At 40.8% G+C, this 19,549-nt stretch overlaps 1 protein-coding gene across 6 annotated transcripts in view; it reads right to left on the bottom strand.

Moving 5' to 3' along the window:
* PTPN5 (protein tyrosine phosphatase non-receptor type 5) overlaps window positions 1-19,549 on the bottom strand; it is a 77,416-nt gene that overhangs the window by 17,272 nt on the left and 40,595 nt on the right. For 5 of the 6 annotated variants that reach the window (XM_032113140.1, XM_032113141.1, XM_032113139.1 and 2 more), the window contains exons 3-9: window positions 15,399-15,580; window positions 14,352-14,471; window positions 12,453-12,536; window positions 8,633-8,871; window positions 5,776-5,965; window positions 2,570-2,654; window positions 121-200 (exon numbers count right to left, since the gene is read on the bottom strand). In XM_032113140.1, the coding sequence (XP_031969031.1) occupies window positions 121-200; window positions 2,570-2,654; window positions 5,776-5,965; window positions 8,633-8,871; window positions 12,453-12,536; window positions 14,352-14,471; window positions 15,399-15,580 (980 nt within the window). The remainder of the gene's footprint in view (window positions 1-120; window positions 201-2,569; window positions 2,655-5,775; window positions 5,966-8,632; window positions 8,872-12,452; window positions 12,537-14,351; window positions 14,472-15,398; window positions 15,581-19,549) is intronic. The other variant, XM_032113142.1, reaches the window with a different exon arrangement.

Here is a 19,549-nt window from a genome sequence, read left to right as displayed (position 1 = left end):
AGGAGAGAAGAGCAATCAGATCAGCTAGGATGCCTTTAAAAGCCAGGGTATGTTGCAATTCTGTTTACATTAACAGGCTGATAGAGGCCGGGCAGACACACTGGGCTACGGAGCTCTTACCCTGATGTAGTTAGCATTGATGTAAGAGCTGAGGGGGTCGTCCTGATCAGCTGAGGTAAGGCACACTCTGCTGTGAGGATCTGAAAGGTGTAAGGAGATAAGGAATAGTTTATCAGTTGCTCAGAGGAAAGAGACACACGAAACTATTTTGTACAGCGAGACATTTACATGCATTTGTGGCCATCACAGCAGATGTGAGTGGCCTTGGAAAGCCCCCATGTTAAAAGTTACCATTAAAAAAGGGAAAGGATGGTTGGGCTAATTTGCAGCCTTCTGACAGTTTCACCCACTCTCTGAAGCCTGACTTAATTGGTCCTGTTGCAGAGTCAGTGTCTCAGCATGACTCTGGAAAAACACTTTTCTGCTCCAGGAAATTATTTCTCCATCAGTTAGGTCAACAGACTCATTCTGGCTTCAAAGACATTAGAATATTTTTTGTGAAATGACGGCGAACAGCTTTTCTCCCAAAACACAAACATGCATTTCTTGCACCCAGGCAAGCCAGATGACAACAACTCTTTCCATGTTTCATCTTGCAATGAACCGAACTCCAAGATGTGCTATTACCAATTACAATGGTTATAGAGAAATTAAAGAATATTAACAGTCTCTTGCATTTTAAGTCACTTCAGTACTTGAGTCTCCTTCATTGAGGCTGTTTATGAAGCATTATTCTTGTTCTAGTAAGATGACAAAAGAAAACATTATTCCACTTAAGAAGTTCAGTCCAATTCCCACTGAAGTCAATGGCTGTTTCACTGATTTTAATGGGAACTGACACAGGCCCACGTTCATCCACTTTGACCAATGCTACCCAGTTTGTTACCATTGACAAGGAATACTGTCCTGACAGAGGCCTCAGCAAACAGCAACAGTGTATATCACCAAGATAATATTAAAAACAAACCACAGGTGCATTTTTGATTAAAAAATTCAGCTGGCTTAGAAAGCAGAATAAAATAAAATCTATGCAAAAATTGTGCTTTACCCAATATCATATTAAGGACTAAGCACACAGTAATTTTTACAGTGCTACAAACACAGACTCAGCATGAAATGCTGCCCTCAGACAGACCAGATTCATGTTTACTGGGATCTTTGCCTTTGAAGCATAAAGCAAATGTTTAGGTCTCCTTGCTACCCCTCTTTACTGCTAGCACCAAGCTCAGTGAGATGGAGGCAGTGGGATAAGAGTGAACACTCAGCCCTCACCTTCCCTCAGCAATATCAAGCCATCCTGTGGCCACAGCCAGGGACTAAAGTTGCTGAAAGTTCATTCAGAAAAAATACTACAATCATAATAAGGCCAGAATAAGGTTGTTAACCTTTAGAGAGATGGTTGGGTAGAAATCAGTTATGAGATGAAGAGGTCAAAGTGACAACAACGGGTGCTAGCATATACTCATATGGCTGAGATGAGGAGATACCAAATTCAGAATATACAGATCACTTAGAGATCTGGCACCTTGAGCATCTGAAATCAATATCCACTTTTACAATCTTCCCATTCCGGCAAAACCAGTGAATTAATACTTGAACAAATCACCTCAGCCATTAGCACAGCAAGAGTGAAAGGTGGTTAAATGCTTTTACACTTCTGGTCTGAGGTAGAGTACAAAGTCATCCAAAGAGTTGCACACATTGGGCTGCAGCTGCTGGAGTTTTAAGACATTAAAAAATTCTCTTTTGAAACCATTTCCAATCCAGATTCATTGACTGTTAGGTACAGCTGAGGACAGTTTTGACTTCACTGCACTTATATTTGCTAACCTGACATTGGATGTTTTGCATTTTGCAAAAGACTACTGTGGATGGTGGCACCATCTTCCAACATCAGCTTAGAGAGAGGAAAAAAAAAAAAGAGGTATGACATCCAATCATATCACTTTTCAAAGTATCTTAAAGTATGAGAGAGGGAAAAATGATGGCACTCGTAAAAATTTGTACCAAAATGTTTCTCAAAACTCCTACTCCTGCCTACAAATAAAGTTAGTGTAATAGAAAAGAAAAATACTTTTCTGTGTCATCTAAATGGCATCAGGCCAGTTCCTAATATTCTCAGTCTGCATTTGAAAAAACCTCAGGAAAATATGGTTGCTAGAATTTGGTCTTTCAAAAGGAATTTAATCAAAGAAATCGCTAAGTAACATCTGAATAAACACACCAAGTTCTTGGGTACAACTTTTAAGCAGCACCAAATGATGCAATTCTAATAACTAAAAAACCTACGTTTCCCTGAGGATCAGCAGCATTTTGGTTCTTCATGCTCTGTACCTCTTTGGAAATTTGATTTATGCTTTGAAGCCATGCTGCTGCTCCATAAACATGGCTTTTGGACAATACATCGTGGTGGCAGTACACTTCATGCACTCTGGAAAGGAAAATGTAAAGCCCTCCAGCATGTGGAATAAACCACCCTGCCTCAGTGACTTAAAAAGCAGAAACTTACTTGGGAGAATTGTTTTGTAGCGATTCTTACGCACTAAGCCTGGAATATCATATTCCTTTGGATCAACAAAGTTCATTGGAATTTCCTATTAAAAAAAAGAAAAACAGAAAACCCACGAAAACATAAGAGACAGTAGGTAGTATTATTAGATTCACAGGAGGTATAAAAAACCCCTAGCCCATTATGTCCTCCCTGCGAGGGAGGCAAAGTGACGAAGTCAGCTGGGACATATTGTACAGTACTTCTACCAACTTACCACCAAAGTATGATTGATGTTTCCTTTTACTGTCACTGGCTTTCTTTTCTGCAATCCTTCATGTGAAAAAGCTCCTAGTGACTAATTCATTGAGTAACACGCATGACACGTTCACTCCTAATATTATTAGAACTGAATTGCAAGTGTAGGCACAGAGCAATGCAAGAGGTGGAACGCAAGACACTGCTCCAAGAGGATGGACCTCAGCACCATCCCTTCTGACTCACATCGCTTCCTCTCTGAGGGTGGAAGTTAATAATTTGCTAGGGACTTGCACCAGCGACAAAGTATGACACACATTATGACAGGCTGGCGTGCTGACCTAACTCCATGGAGGTGGGGGAGCATCACTGCTTTGCTCACCGTGCTGTCAAACTCCATGGAAAAGGAAAGCAAAGGGGAATTCAGGGATTGCCTGCTCTCCTCATCGCTGATGCACAGAACACACAAAGATGGAGGGGCCTCCTGTTCTCCACTGCTCATCCCCTGCAAGAATCAGCCAACGCCAGGCAGGAACAAACAGGAACCTTCTGCCAGTTGGAGTCAGTGGGCAGGCGAAGAGAAGGGATGTGTTCACCAGGCTCAGCAGAGATAAGGCTCACGGGGACTGGCAGGCAGAGCTGGTCATCCCAGCTGCTGCACACTGGATTTGAGAGACCACTACAGGACTCGAGTAAGACAAGACTCACTCTGAGAAAAATTAAGATAGCAGAGCTATGGACTGTAGAAACATAAAATCATTAAGGCTGAAAATGACCTCTAAGGTCATTGAGTCCAACCTTTCACCTAGCACTTCCACATTCACCGCTAAGCCATGTCCCTAAGTGCCACATCCACATGTTTATGAACACTTTCAGGGATGGTGATTCCACCACTTCCTTGGGCAGCCTGTTCCAGTGCTTCACCCTTTCAGAGAATAATTTTTTCCTAATATCCAATCTAAACCTGCCCTGGAACAACTTGAGGTCAGTTCTGGAACCTTAGAAGGCTATCTCTGCTCTATCTCTTACAAAGCACTGAGCATACTGTTGGCTTTACTGAGGCAAATAAGGACACATTATTTGCTGAAGTAATTTCCTATCAATTTGGAGAACTGCATAGGAACAAAATTTTCATATTTTTCTCAATTGTTCCTTGGTATTTAGTCAACCCAAACTCTTCTTGAGCCAAGCTCCATGGGCTGTTTTTGGGTCTTAAGTCATTCACCATGCTAGCCAATTCTTGGTGAAATCAACAGGACTCCTGTCTGAGTAAAAACTTTAAATCTAGTAAGAATTTCAGGATTTAGCCCTGCAAACGTCCATTCTGACTTTTCTTCCAAAATGAAACAGCTACTTGCTTCATCAGGGATCTGGACTTTGAAATCCAAGTAGGTTAGACAGAGTGAAAATAGAGGATAAAGAGCTAGCTGGTGGTAACTGTTTCATAAAAAAAGAACTAGTTTACAAATTTTAATTACAGAAATGACATTTTGATTGCACAGAGTTTTGTGCTCTTTCAGGTTTCATTTAAAAATGAAAATAGCTTGGGATGCCTTGGCTGTTCTATGAACACCAGGACACCTAATTCAAAATCTCTCACAGAAATGAAACATATTTTTTTCCTACTTCAAACATTATTATCTTTGCTTGAAAGCTACAGTGTAGCTCAGAGACTGATTAAACTGTGTGTGGACTAGTTTAGCAGTCAGTTCAGACACCAAGTGAACATTCCCTCCCTAAAAGAGCAAGAGATGCTTTAAAGAATCAGGGCTTTGCCTACACAAAAGCTGCTTTCCTTCAACTTGTACTGCACTAAGTGAATTAAGGACCACAGATACCTCGTGTTCTGTTTTAAAACAGAGGCCCAGACTATCCCCTTCTTCTTGTAAAGTAAAAAAACCCCTGAAACTGCACAAGGAGGGAGGACAGCAAGTGATAATCAGTGTGTTAGTCTTTCCCTTTCAGACACTTAGAGGTCATGAAGAGGACAGGCTGAAAGGGCTGTAATGCTGCAAAACAATCTTCCTCCTGCTCTACTGAGATTTCATGCTTAAGAGAATATTTGACATGGCAGTATTAACTTCAGTAGCTTTTGATCACATGCTCTGAAACACCTCAGCATGCGAAGTCTGAGCCTTGGTTACCTCCCATCTTGAGCAGGAATCTACAGCCCTGACTAATACACATAATGCAGCCACTGCAGCATTTTGCATACTATTTTTTTTTTTTGTCAGGTATGATAAACATGACAATACCTATGACATGGAACTCAACCAATTAGGGAAGAAACTAAATAACATGCAAAGATTAAAAAAGCTAGGGTACTCACTACTCTAAAATGTATCTGACCTTTATCCTAACCTACGTAGAAATCAAATTTGCGACTGCTTGCTTCAGCTGTGTAAGTGTATTTTTTCCAAAATGAGGCAAAGAATCTTTTTGCCCAAGTATTAGCAGATACAGTGAGCCAAGGAAGCATTTTCAGAATCCTAAAAGCAACTGACAGAGAAGCTTACAACTAGTAAATTATTTTTGTGCAGAAACCCCCCCCAGTAATACATACTTTCTATAGCTCCTGCTGAATGACAGAGCCACACTGTGTTTCAGGTAACCTAAGAACATTTAGATTTGCAAAGTAGTTCCACATTAAGCATTCAACAGCAAAGAGGGTGGATTAGCACTAATTTCATCCCTAGGGCAGCTCCAGACACATTTCAAGAAGTTGTGCCTATAGCAAATGTGGCTTTTCTTCTATACTCTAGTGATTTTTTTTTTTTTTTTTTGTTAAAAACGTAATATATGTCAGCAAGGGACGACAAATTTGGGAATTGCATTAAATGCTTCACTGACAGAAGTGGAGTTTGCATGTACTACTTTTAGACCAGCAGAAAATAATACCAAGGTCTTCTATGGAGAGAAAACATCCCATTTTTATTGATGCTCCTAGAAGAGAGAGGTCAGACACTCACAAAGAACTCTGCCTGGAGTATGAAAGGATCCAGTGCCTTCTTGTGCAGCTCCTCCTCAGTAAGGATGTTCGATGCTGTCTGGAGGTATTCTCGGGCTGACTGTTCCCGTGGGGACATGACATAGCCAAAGCCTTGCTCAGAACAGCCTGGGGTGCACATATCCAGTGTGAGTGAAACATTTGAACCTCTCCTGCAAAACAGAGCGGCCAAAGTTTGCTTACAACAGACCCATCACTGTCAGCAATGACAAATGAAGAACTTCAGAAAGCCACCCAGCTGGTTCTATGGGGATATTTTGGTCAGTATCTGTAAGAAAATGGGTGATACTTCTTGAGTAGACAAGACCAGAAGATTATTTTGTGCACCGAAACATCCCCAGAGTAAGATCTTGGGATAAACTACCAGTTCAACGTTACTAAAGACAAGAAAAGCCAACCACTGCAGTGAATCGTTTTTCTATCTTAAAAGTGTTCTTTCCACAATTGTACATCATGAAAAATGTAAAATGAAGGTCCCGACGTTTTAACAGTTACATTAAAAGCAGAGATACTCTTTAGCGTAGAATTATTAGTGGGTTTACTCTAAGTCAGCCACACAATAAAACAAAGAAATCAAAATGCCTATTATTGAATAAAGTTTTAAAGCATTTCTGAGCTTCTGTTAATCTCACATATGATAGACAAAAGTAAGATTCAAAAGCCATCAGCGAATCTATATTTAAATATCTTTAACATAATAATAAAGCTACACAATATGATGATTACTAGGTAAAGGTTCTATACATCCACACAGTAAACCTATTTTTGATGAATCTCAGCTTGAAAAATCTAGTTAGAAGGTGTGTGCAGGAGCTATTAAAAACCCTGTAAGCACACAGGCACGGCCAGCTCAGAGAGGGGACAGAAGTCATTACTTGGATCACAGCCCTTTCCTGGACGCAAGGAGTTTGTCCAGAAGAATTTGCAGCCAGCCTCCTGCTATGGTTTACAGCCATGGGGAAATGCCACTAGTGGCAGGCATGGAATCTTTAGTGACGCCTTCCAAAGGATTTCGACCTTACCCTCCTTTGTGCTATTAAGCAGCTACCATATTTCTCCCCCAAAACACATGCATTTGACAACGATTGCTTTTGGTTCTTTCAAGGTGGAAGAGGCTACCTACATAAATAGTTCTTCAGCATGAGGAAATGAGATTATTTCTTCTTCAGCAACATAGAGTGGTGTTTGAATTTAGCTGCTGACCACCCTTTTAATTGCACAGGTGGCTAAAGAATGAGAGGGAAGTAAGACAGAGAACCAGAATGGATGCCAAAGAGGCATAGGTGGGTAATTTAACAAAACACCAAACAAAGGGAAAGTGACCAACGTGTAATGTAAATGAAGTTTGTCAGGGCACAGCTCAAACCTGAAATGATGTCTGTCTTCTCAAGGACACGTGTATGTTAAAAACTAGTTTGTATCTTAAGTGTACACTTTGTATCTAGTGTGAGAACTTCAAGCAATTGCTTTCATTCTTCCACTTCTTGTTATTTGACAGGTTTTTCATTGTAATTCATTACTTTAACCAATTGATTATTCCCCAAGTGATACTCCCCAATTCTCTTGATACAGTGAGTATCTTTCGTGTAGGCTAGCAGTCATCTGAGGAGAAATGTCACATCTTCAAAGTGACAGAAATGGAATGAAATCAGGGATAGTGAAGAACACAAATGACTCATGTATTTCAAGCCCCGTCTTGCCTATAAAGAAAAACCAACAGAACTCTGATAGCAGCAGCTTCAGGGATAAGCCCCAGAGGTTACTGTGATCTCATATAAAGGTAGAATAAAACAATAAAAGGTGTAAGATTTTAGGAAAATGTTATAACAAACCATTAAGTGAGAAAAAACATTCTAAGCTCACAGAGTGCAAATTGAAAGCCGCTTCTGTAACACTCCTTTTTACTGTGTCCTGAGGTGCTTTGGAAAGTCAGCATCGTATTCTTAAAATAGAAGTTCTGTCCTTTGTTTTAAGCTTTAGAGATGAGAATTAACTATGGTTAGCACTCCAATTAAGCTTGCAAACTGAGAAATAAAGAAAGGTGGTACTTTGCTATGCTGGGCCCTTCAGTAATTTCATTCTTATTCATAACATCATCACTTTTGCACAGTTTCTTTACAGGAATTCTATCAAGACCATTTTTCTATTTCACTAAGACAAAGAAAGGACACAAAACAGAAAAAGATTTTCTTTTCATCTTGAAACTGCCCTTTCCCAGCTGTGAATCTCTCTGAGATGCTCCTGACTTGCCTGAGAAACACCTCTTTTCAAGTTGCCCTTATGGTTCAAGCAGTGAACACCAGCTCACCCCAAAATTTCATTGCTGGGTTCATTTGAATCAAATTCATTTACTTCTGAATTAACTCTTTTATATATAATAAAATACTGAAGACTACCACTTTTTCTACAGTTTGCTTCCTCCAGCATGAGTGACAGGGAAAAAAACAAACCAACAAGACCCACCTCTTTCAGAAGTAAAAGCTTTCATTGCCCTATAGGGGAATTTCATGCTATGCAGTTGCTGTCTTGATGAATGGTGAGAGACTGATACAACACAAATAGATGTATTCAGTGTAAAGAAACGATGCTTTAGAAGAGCACTTGTTGACAGCTGTCTAAGAACTGTGTGTTGTTTAGCTTATGCACTTGTATTTATGACTGGACTGAAAACAGGACGGGAAATAAAGCAGGTGCTTGACTTTAAATCCGCATTTTAAAGTGACATACACAAAGGCAATGAAACTTCCTACTAGGCACAGAACTCCTAAACCCACCAAATCTGGGAGCAGACTTTTCCCTATTAGTCACATCTACCCTACCTTTCTTGCAAGCCCACGGATTTAACCGTCAGAGTAGCTGGGTCTGTCTCCGCTTTAATGTCCATTACGCAGTCAAAGACTGGAGTCTCTGGTACGGGATCCAAATCTAGGAAGTCATCCTCATTTTTATCCTCTGTCCACTCTGAGTACGTGAAGGAAGGCTGCCGGCTCACAGATTGGCGTCTGTCCTCTTGCAGCGGAAAGGGAGGGTCTGGTTGGGCTCTGAGTAGATGCCAAAACTGGAGGAAACAAACATTTAAAAAAGTTTCTGCTTGTAGCCAGCCCTTCCATACAGCCTAGGGCATGGGCCTTTAGGACAGCATCCCAGGCCTCTGCATTAGAATTGGAGAGTACTGAAGAGAACAGGAATGTTCCATGCAGGAGCAGCTTTGTGGTGCACGTTACAAGGATTCACATCTACCCATTCAAACCTGCTTTCAGTCACAGAGGTTTCCACAGAGCTGGCCAGGCTTAACTCAGGGATACAGCAGAAGTGGAATGTGCTTGTGACCATCATATGCAAGCCAATGTGATACCACTGTCCTTTTGTTCAGTTTCTTATCCTTCCCAGGCTTGTTTACAAAATAAAAGTCTGCTATTGTATTCTACAAATCATACCTCTCCTGATTTAATGGCTTTCCATCTGAAATTTACATACAGCTGTCTTGAGTACATATAATTGAGCTAAACATCTTTAATAACCTGGCACTGTATCCTGAATTTATGTATAAACCCATCACTTTTTAAAGAGGCCTAAATTTTGATGTACCTGATCCTGAGACTCAGAATGCCCATATCAGCTCCTGGCCAGGGGGAAAGACTGTGCTATAATCTAATTATCTGATTTAAATATGGTATAACATTAAATAATTAATCCTGGGAAGTTATAGGACACAAATGCAATATCAAAGTTTATATTACAAATTAACGAAAGGTTTGAAATTGCAGGAATATAAAAAATTTCTTTTTGTATCAGTTTGCACAGATGCTGCGGTAGACTAGATGATTTGGAAGTCACATCAGTAGAGTACAAATCCTCCACATAGACCTCAGTTAAAACCAGTTAAAAATTCCATCTCTGAATTCCAGGATCTGGAACCTTAGGCCAACTTCATCCATCTACCATAGAACTAGGAGCAATATCACTCAGGCTAATGCCATACAAACTATACTGCACTGTCATGCATCCCTTTGAGACTAAGAACAGGTCTTATTTTCCACAGTAAAAGCCCCTTCTGTCCTCTTCTTACATAGCTTTAAAATGCCCAGTTGAATTTAGAAAAGTGTCACTTTAAGAGGTCAAATTTCTCTTCCTAGGCTACTAAAGCACATTAGGAGGTCACACAGGACAGTGTCAATTTCAACATTGGGAAAGAACAGTTTGGTCACAAAGGCACTCCTCAAAGGAAAAGATCCCTTCAAGGTCTCTTCTAGGTAGCACATGGCTTAAAACCCATTTTAAGGGGAGAGGGGGAGATAGATCACTCAGCTGAGACAAAGGGGAAGATAAAGAAAACTGTCTTCATGCAACAATCTGTTGTCCACCAGGCTGGGACTGTAGAAACTCTGCCTGGTTCAATCACCATTTTCAATGTTCTGCCAGTGACTATGTTATACCAACTTCTGCAAATACTGATAAAAGCAGATTTTAGCAAACTGCAAAGCAGCACAACCTCAGGCATCTGAGAGTAAGGTAGCAAGGAGGCGGGAAGGGACAAGGCTCATGTCCTGTCTCTGAACAGTCTCTCCTTCCTAATCTCCATGTTAAAGAGAACATACTGGGCAAGACTGGTCAGAACTCACAGGACACTTCTTGTACTCTGCTGCCCAGCCACTTATCCAAAGAGCAGGGTGACACAGAGTGACATTCGTGCCTCTACTGCAGCTAGAAAACTCTTAGCACAGACCACAGGAATAGAAACCAGTGCAAGCTTGCCTACATGGAAACTGTTAGAAAACGTTTTTTTATACACAAGTTTTAACCAACACAAAAATGTGCAAAGTCTACCTTAATCTACACTGGTATTCATGTTCACTTGTAAGGAGTTCACATGCAAAGCTGTCCAAATAGAGATCAGAATTTTTGGCCACAGAAAGCTTTCATGTAATTTTACCTTCTCTGCTACGAATGGGTCAGCAATAAATGTTTTCATCCACTGAGAAATAGTTGAATATGCAAAAAAAATCACACCCCTGCTATTTAGATTTTCAGCCCAGAATGTCTTGCAGCAAGATCACCTGGAAAATTCTTAGATGGTTTTTTTTTTTCTTTAGCATTTGCTATTACAGAATTACCAGAAGTTTATTTTTGAGGACAAAATTAATCTGGATAAGGTACAGCAGCATCAAAAAAGCAGAAAATTGCATAAACCTGGCTAACTTTCTTGGCTACATCAGTGATCACAATAATGGAGGCATTAACTATAATTACTTTGCCTTGTGAATGGTTTTTAGAAAGTACATTTTTCCCGACATGTTAAACAGAAGATTTTGCCACTGTGCTGCCTCTGAGTGAACTTAACCATGGCACATAATATGGCATTACTTCCCAGCAGGGAGTGTGGCCAGCAAATCAAAGGATGTATTCCCCTCTCCTTGGCACTGATGAAACTGTACCTTGAATACTGTATACAGATTTGGTTCCTCCAGTTTAGGACAGATATGGAAAAACTGAAGTGGTCCCAGTAGAGGGTTGCAAAGGAGGTCAGGGGTGGAAAAAGGTAGAGGGAACTGGGCTTGTTCAACCTGTCAAAGAGGAAGCTGGAGTGATCTAACAGTGGCCTGCAACTACTGCAAGGGCAGCTCCAGGGATGCAGCCGACACCACAAGGGACAATGGCCACAAGAGCCTGCAGAAATTCAACTCGGACATTTATGTTTGTGAAATTTGGAGAAGACACTTGGAAAAGACTATTCCCCAAAAGTGCCATGCAGCTGTGGCACAGGCACACACAGAGATTATACATCTCCATTCCTGAAGGTTTTAAAAACCTGTATGGAAAAATTCATGGCTGACCATACTGAGTGTTGGCAACAGCCCTGCTGCTCCAAGCAGGATGTTCCATTAGCAATCTCTTCCCACCTACTGTCCCATGATTCTAGGATGTACTTCATTATACTTTGCATCACTCAAACAGCATGTGTGTAGCACAACTCCAACTTCCTGAGCTACCTGGGGTGCACCTCTGTAAGGACAGGAGGTGATGCTCTGCCTGCATGTTCAGTAGCTGCATTCCCACTCTAAGGGAACAGCATAGAGGGGTTTGAAAAGCCACATCCAATTAGAGCTCCCTGACAAGAAAGAGTTCTCCACAGCTCTCCCATCTACCACACAACTTTGTGCCAGTTACACAACCAATGGAGAAACACAATACACTGCTGCTCCCCAACAGCTGACAGCTAACTAGATTAATTGTAGTCATGCCACTTAAGCTTGTTCTGCAGCTGGGGCCTTGGCCTACATCTAACAGGACTTCACATTCAGAAGTACATTGGCACTCTGGAACAGCTCCTTCTGCCACTGACATCAATGGATGATGGTCCTGTTAATGGACCACATCCCTCCTACTTCAGAGCAAACAGTCTGCCCATCTGTGGATGGAAAGAATAAAAACCATCAGTGCAATCCCAAATTCATCAAGAAATTGAGTAAGATTGATTCCTCCACATAAAGCAAGGAGATAATTATATAGAAACAGCTCCAAAACCAGTGCTTTACAATCAACTTAGGCATAACACCAACAACTTTGGATGAATTAGACATCTTCTAAAAACTCACTGAAAAAGGGCGTGAACATAGTTTGTGCTGTATAACAACTTACCAGAGATCCTACAAATAGCAGTCCTAGAGAAGCCAAAGACAGCAGGATGTATGATACCACAACACTCCCAACTGTAGTCAGGCTCTGTGAGACAGCAGAATAGACAATGATTCATTTAGGGGCACAGTACAGTGTCTGCATGCATGTTCTTGGCAAAGTGTGCATTATGTCCCATGAAGATTTACTGATATCATACTCACCTGTGGAAAAGCTGCCATCACCACAAAAAAAAAAGCCAGGCTTTGGAGAAGACTGAAAGTGAAACCACCTCTAAGCCCCAGCATCTCAGAAGCTCCAAATCCCAGATTTCACTGCTAAGGCAAACAGGAATTCTGCTTCCTACCCTCACGCTTTGCCAAAGCTGAGATCTGAATCCACAATTCAATTTTGCAGACTGGATTAATGCTTCATTGCTACAGTCAGCGTGATTTTATACAGTGGCAAAGGGCTTTAAACAAAATTTAGTACTGTTCCTGGGTTTGGGGATCTTTAAATAGAATCCAGCCACAGAGGAGTTTTCTGTGTTTTCTATGCATTCAGTGAAACACCATCAGGTTAATTCACACCACTGGCAGTGGAATTAATTCTGATGTCTTATAGCTCAGCCTGTTCTCAGTAGTAGGTACAAAATTCAATTCTAATGGGCTTCAGTGAGCAAGGAATTTTACTCTGCTTTTCTCCTGCTAGTACAGCTAATGAGAAATTTGGAGTTAAGAGCTTCCATTTGCTTATTTTAACATCAGAAGATTTATTTGCCTATACTGTTTTCAAGTGTAAATTTGCACAATAAATAGTGCTATAATAAACAGTCCTCAAACATATGCATGAACATCTGCACAGAGTCATACTTGGGGTGTTCTTGTGGTGCATTCTAGGAAACAGTTTCCTCTGTGAAGGACAATTATTGTAAGTCAAAATTATACAAATCAGTGGTTTTCTGTAAGGAACAACAATTTGTTAATGATTGAGCCACTGCAAATAAGACACAGGCAATAGTCTTTGAAGAGCTCTGTGCATAATAAAGCCAACTGCAAAAGGGCAAAGAAAAAGTGCTTCTTTCAAGAAACCCCAAAAGAGCAGGTGACATGCAGCTCATAAACACTGATATGAGAAAACAGTCTCCACTGTACTTCAATCACAAGAGGCACTGAAACAGATTTTCTATTAGCACTGCAAAGCCTCTGCCTCAAAGATTATGTACAATGGATCTAAGCATCCTGATAGCAAATATATTTAATCTGATTTTTGAAAGTAGCTGTTCACCACTTAATTAAGGTTCTGTCCACACTAGAAAAATCTGCACTAGGTATAATTACCAGTAATTTATCAGATGAATCATTCTGGTATACATGTCATCATGTCATGGTGAGAAGCTAAGCAATTTTACTGGGGTAGCTCTGTAAATATAACTGAATCTGTGCACCTAGTACACTTGAAATACATTTACTGCACACAGATATGCTCTAAACACTCAACAAAAACAGATTTTTGAGACTATGGTATGATTAGCACCTTTTATGTGGGTTGATCTGTTCTTCCAGAATTTAAGCTTCTATTCATCATAAGAAATGAAGTTTCAGCTCTCCCCTTACTGTGGGCTAAACCTTAATGAGATGACTTCTTATTACTTTGTTTCATTTTCAATAATTTGCACATAATGGAAACTCTACTGTGCTGACCTAACATCATAGCCAAAAATTTAGCTCAATATCTCAAAGATAAAATATTCATCTATTTTCAGAACACTCCTCTACCATTTCAGGACATACCCACAGTGCAAAAGTCACTCTAATGCATGAAATAAATGTATACTATACTTTTAATCAGAAGAGACATTAGAAGCGCCACCGAAGGCTACTGACATCAGCTATATAACCAGAGAGCAGCACAGGGACTTACCTCCCCTTGATCTGAAAAAACCTGTTTAAATGGGGTAAGCAAGTAAGAGAGCAGGTCGAAGGCATTCTGAGCTGCTGGGATGGCCCCGTAAGTGCTGTACCACAGCATCATGCAGAGAAGCTGTGCAATCAATCAGAAAAGACGTAATTAGCATCTCTCATTATACACACATTCATTTTCATTTCAAGACTGCATAATTAACTAATTTAGTTAGCGCTGATTTCATGTTGATTATCGCTTTTGCTTTAAGAAGTCAGGTATTTTCTAGGCTGTAGCTTGACAGGAATAAAAAGACTGAAGGCTCCAAGCTCAGCCACTATTAACTAGATGTGCATCACTGAGTTACACAGGCTCCCTCCTACCCTCACTAGCAAAAGGGCTGCCCAGAAACAGCAAGTTGAGCAACACTGAAAGAGCAACATGCTCCTCTGACTTCTGAATTTTCGGGATTATTACTTTTAGATCCAAACTAGTAATTGCATGGATTTAGGATGTTATTAAAAACTCTTAAGGCCTCTCTCAAAGCTCTCACAAATAGCCATATTTCACATAGGCATCACCATAAATACACACACAACATACACACATGGAAACTTTTCATTTGAACCACTTAAGGGTGCTGCACACGCCACAGTTAGCATAAACCACAAGAGCAATGATTTTATACTTAACACGCTCACAGAGAGGTATAACCTCATCCCCAACTGTGAAGGGCGCACCACAGCTTTAAAGGATACACCTCCTGCTCCATTTGTTAACAACATGGGTCTTTACCCCCATACACATCAGCCACAGAAAATGGATTTGGTGGGATATCGGTCATTCAGCAAAGGAGGCATTTGCAGAGAGGCAGGAGATGGGATGGGAGTCTGGGACATCAAAAGGCAGGGGCTGCTCTCAAGGCAAAGCCGTGAGAGGTGGCTGCAGAAATGAGGACTGCACCTATGCCCACTGCTACATCTAGAGTGAATAAGGAGGAAACCTCCCAAGCCAGTGCAGCCTAAAAGAAGGGTCCCAGCATCCCAAAGCTATGGCAAGCTGCCTTACCAGTATCTGTGAGAGGACAAACAGATACATGCTGTCTCCAGGTATTAATCCATTCCACCGGGGAGGCCAACCGAGCACTGCCGTTTTCTGGGAGGCTTTCAGGGACTGCTCCTTCCTGTTCAGCTCTCCTTGCTGTCCTTCAGCTTCATCCACTGACTCCATAACAGCTGGACGGGAACAACCTTCACGTGAAAACGACATGTGCAGGGGATGAATGGGATGTGACCCCGCAGGCACCGCGGGGGCTGCAGGGCTATTGTTTTCCTGGAGACGATGGTTACCTCTCAGTTCCGCCTCAGCAAGCGCAGCTCAGGATTGTGAGCGTCACACTCTATTAGTGCAGCTTTATTCACCTGCCTTCGTCAGAAAAAAGTGAGTGTGGGCGGATAAATTATTTTCCCTTTCTTTCCGGAGGTGCCGATTCTGGGCTTTGTTGTTAACAAATTCTCATTTACATTGCTGCACTTTTTCATTTTTACTTTTTAAAAGAAGCTACCTGTGCTATTGCCTAGCTACACACTTCCCAGCTACATGATGGCAAAGAACCCATTTTCCGGAGGTGCCGATTCTGGGCTTTGTTGTTAACAAATTCTCATTTACATTGCTGCACTTTTTCATTTTTACTTTTTAAAAGAAGCTACCTGTGCTATTGCCTAGCTACACACTTCCCAGCTACATGATGGCAAAGAACCCATTTTGCCCCTTCCCGTCTCAATTTTTCTATTTCTTTTATTTGTCTGCTTTGTCTAGTTCGATTATAAATTTCTGAGGTAGAGACTGTTTCATGTTACGTGTCTGAATAGTGCTCAGGGGCTCTAGGTTTTAGCTGAGTGTCCTAAGGCACTAATAAAATAAACTTTATTCCAATAACCTACTTCTTGGATGAATTCATCCTCAAGAGCTATTTAATAATGTTGCAATGCTGTTCTGTTCAGTGGAAATAACCACTGGTGTGGCTAGTCCCTCAGAAACAGTGTTTTGAATAGAGTCTGTGTAGATATAAATTCATTTACAAGAGAAAAGGAGCGGAAGATCAGACTCACTGGGTGTAAGTACTACTGACTTACATCTTTGTACATGAGGAATGCCCCAAGGCTGCCCTGTGTACAACACTGTAGCCTTAAGTCTAAACCAGCCTCTTGTGTCCCAGGGAAAGGCCACATCATTGGTCCTTCCATGGTTTGTTGAGGAAAGGTTTCTATAAAACGTTCCTCTCAACAAACATTTCTCTACATATCTCACAATAGTAACTCTAAGTCAGATAAGCACCCATTAACTAGCCAGAGCTCTAATTAGGCAAATAAAATATATCTGTGTATCAGCTGAGGGTCTGGCCATAGTAAGAATTCATCTTTTAAGGCTGTTTTTTTAATGCTAGAACACAACCACTTGAAAACAGCACTTTTCCAAGAAAAGCAGGAAGTTTCTGGAATATAGCTCAAGAGATCATGGGAACTCTACCTCTCAGTCCTTAATGCTGAAAATTTTCAAGCTTTTAAACTGCTTCACGTCTCACTAGATTTGAACAAAAATTGAGAGGAAAACACTTGTTAATGATTGCCAATTTTTTCCTGCTATTTTTGTGGGATGTTTATGTTCTGTGTTTTGGAACAGGAATTTGAAATTTAGCAGGGACAGAATCTTCGTGTCAGAAACTATTTTTGTCATCCTCGCAGAGAGACATGTACCTGTGGCTGAGATCTAAAGCTTCAAAAATATCTACTTTCTTAGAGTTTATTATTGTTTGCTCCTGAAGTCTCTAACCTTCCATTTTCACTAAACATAGTTTAAGTTCTTCTTTTTCTTTATCTGCATTAAATAATGTACCTGTGTCCCTAAGAATGCTTAATGAACATATTTACTGTTTTTCCAAGTTCTGATGATTTCCTGTCTTGCATACTCCTCCCCAAAGCTCAAGATAAAATATACACAGTGAAAAACTAAAGCAACACTGGGAAGACAACCAGACCAAGAAATGCAAGGAGCCAAGGAATGCAGATTTCACGCTCAGCTTTCAACTGGTTTTTATAAGTCATAATTTTTCATATTTCAGATTTTTTTTAACTGACCAGGTAATGTATGCCTTATGTAGCAGGTAAACAGCATTTCTTTGTTTTGTACTTGTAACAGCCTGAGATTTTACAAGGTCATTTCTGGTTGGAAACAAACCCCTGACTATAATACAACGATGTGAAGGCCACTTAACTACATCTTCTGGAAAAAAGATGTCAAAGTTAGGGCACTGCCCTGTGTCTGTAACCATGGGGATCTGTGCCTCTCCACAGCCCAGAAGTCCAATTCCTGGAATTCCAGCGTTGTCTAATAACACCCGTACAATTGTAGGGGTCATATTCTCCTCCTAACAACTGCCCTGTATGAAGGACAATAGACCACTCTTACTTTCAATTATTTTCACTGCATAAGGTAGAGAGAGACCTGGTCTGTGGACATAGGAGCCCAGGATCCCAGCTCCGCTGAATTGACACTGTTATCAAGAGTTATTTTCCCTAACACAACAGAAGGCAAAAGGTGCAAGAACTAAAATAATGGGGAACTGGCTGAATCCATACATAAAAGTGAACAGATACATGTCTTGGATATACAAAGAGAAGGTCTAGTATTAACCAAAATCCACGCAAACTTTTCTCCTACAGATGCCAAAAGATTAGATTCTAACAAACATAATGATGCCCACCGAGGCTTCTGTATTGGTTTAACTATGCCAGCTTTACACAACACTTCAATTAGCACTCACACATCATTTTGCAATCCCATATTCCTGTATTGTTTGCCCTAATGGGCCCAGGATTCTTTCAGTTGCAGATGAGGTAATGAGTGAGACATCAGTGAAGCTTTCTCGTGTCAAGGTGAATGTGAAGGTCCTGAGAGAGCTGCATCCAGGAGTGAATTTAGCCTCTCCTCTGCTAGTGATTTGACTGACAGTGAAATGTAGCATCCATGTGATAGCCTCCTTATTTCCTGCATCATGGAGATGGGGATTCAAGTTCCATGAGTACTTCTGCTTTGGAACAAGACTACACTTGCTAGGAAAAAAAATCCTTTGGCAGAAGAATTAAAAGGTCTCTGACATCTGTAGCAGTCATATGGCTTGTGAAAGCAAGTTGAAATTTCAAAACAGCGCCATAAAGTTAACCTCATCCTTGCTGTTCAGGGAGAAGCACTTTCTGGATCATGCCAGGGATCCATTCATCCTGTATTCTTTCCTTAAGCAGTGCCACCAAAACAAGCTGCCAAAAATACACAGCACAGCACTGCATATTATTATATTATGGAATAATATATATAGGGAAACATCTTTCTTCACTCAGAAGGTAAAAGCTGGCTTCTTAACTGGCAATGCCCATTTTAAATTTCCTGCATCTCCATATCTTTTTTTTTCTGACTTCATGTGCGGGTACATAACAGGCACAAGAAAGAAAAAACACCTATATAACTCTCAGAAAAACAAGTGCTTAGAGTACTAGTCTTAGCTGAAACACTAAAAGGCACTGTAGCAATAATAAGCGAGTCAACAAAGCCTTACAGTAACAAACATGCCACGATCCCATCAAACCCTGCTGTGGGTGAGGCATTAGCAGCTCTGTAACTCAACTGATTCATACTTAAAGCCTTCAGAGAAAAACAAAAAACAACCTCTTAGAACCTCACATCCTGGCTGTATTTCCTAATGAAGTTAACATTTTAGAAGGAACTTGTGTCCTCTCTTGTGCATGGGTGCTAATGCTCAAGGAATTGGCACAGCTCCATTGGCAGACTTAATTTAACAATGTATTTTTGAGAGAAAGACTTATTCCTCAACAAAATTGTTTTTATAACAGAAAGAAAATGTACCCCAGCAGTGAAAAGACAGTGCTCATACAGTTATTAGACATTTATGCACATCCATCTTACTGTCCTTGTGGGAATTATGCTTCTGAGTTGGACGGTGCTGCCTCTTCACTGGGAAATACAGATTTTATTAATGGTGGATTCTACCTTCCAGACACACAAGACAGGAGAGCAAAAGGGGCCTCACCTGTTCTGCCAAGTCTCAAGCTGCAGCAGCCAACATACCACAGCAGCTCGGCTGCATTGCCCCTAATTGTTTTAGGTGTATTGAGGTACATTGCCCTCTGAACCTGTCCACATCT

The sequence above is a fragment of the Corvus moneduloides genome, chromosome 6, assembly GCF_009650955.1.
Source record: "Corvus moneduloides isolate bCorMon1 chromosome 6, bCorMon1.pri, whole genome shotgun sequence".
Lineage (NCBI taxonomy): Eukaryota > Metazoa > Chordata > Aves > Passeriformes > Corvidae > Corvus > Corvus moneduloides.
This window is presented reverse-complemented; position numbering and strand designations above follow the sequence as displayed.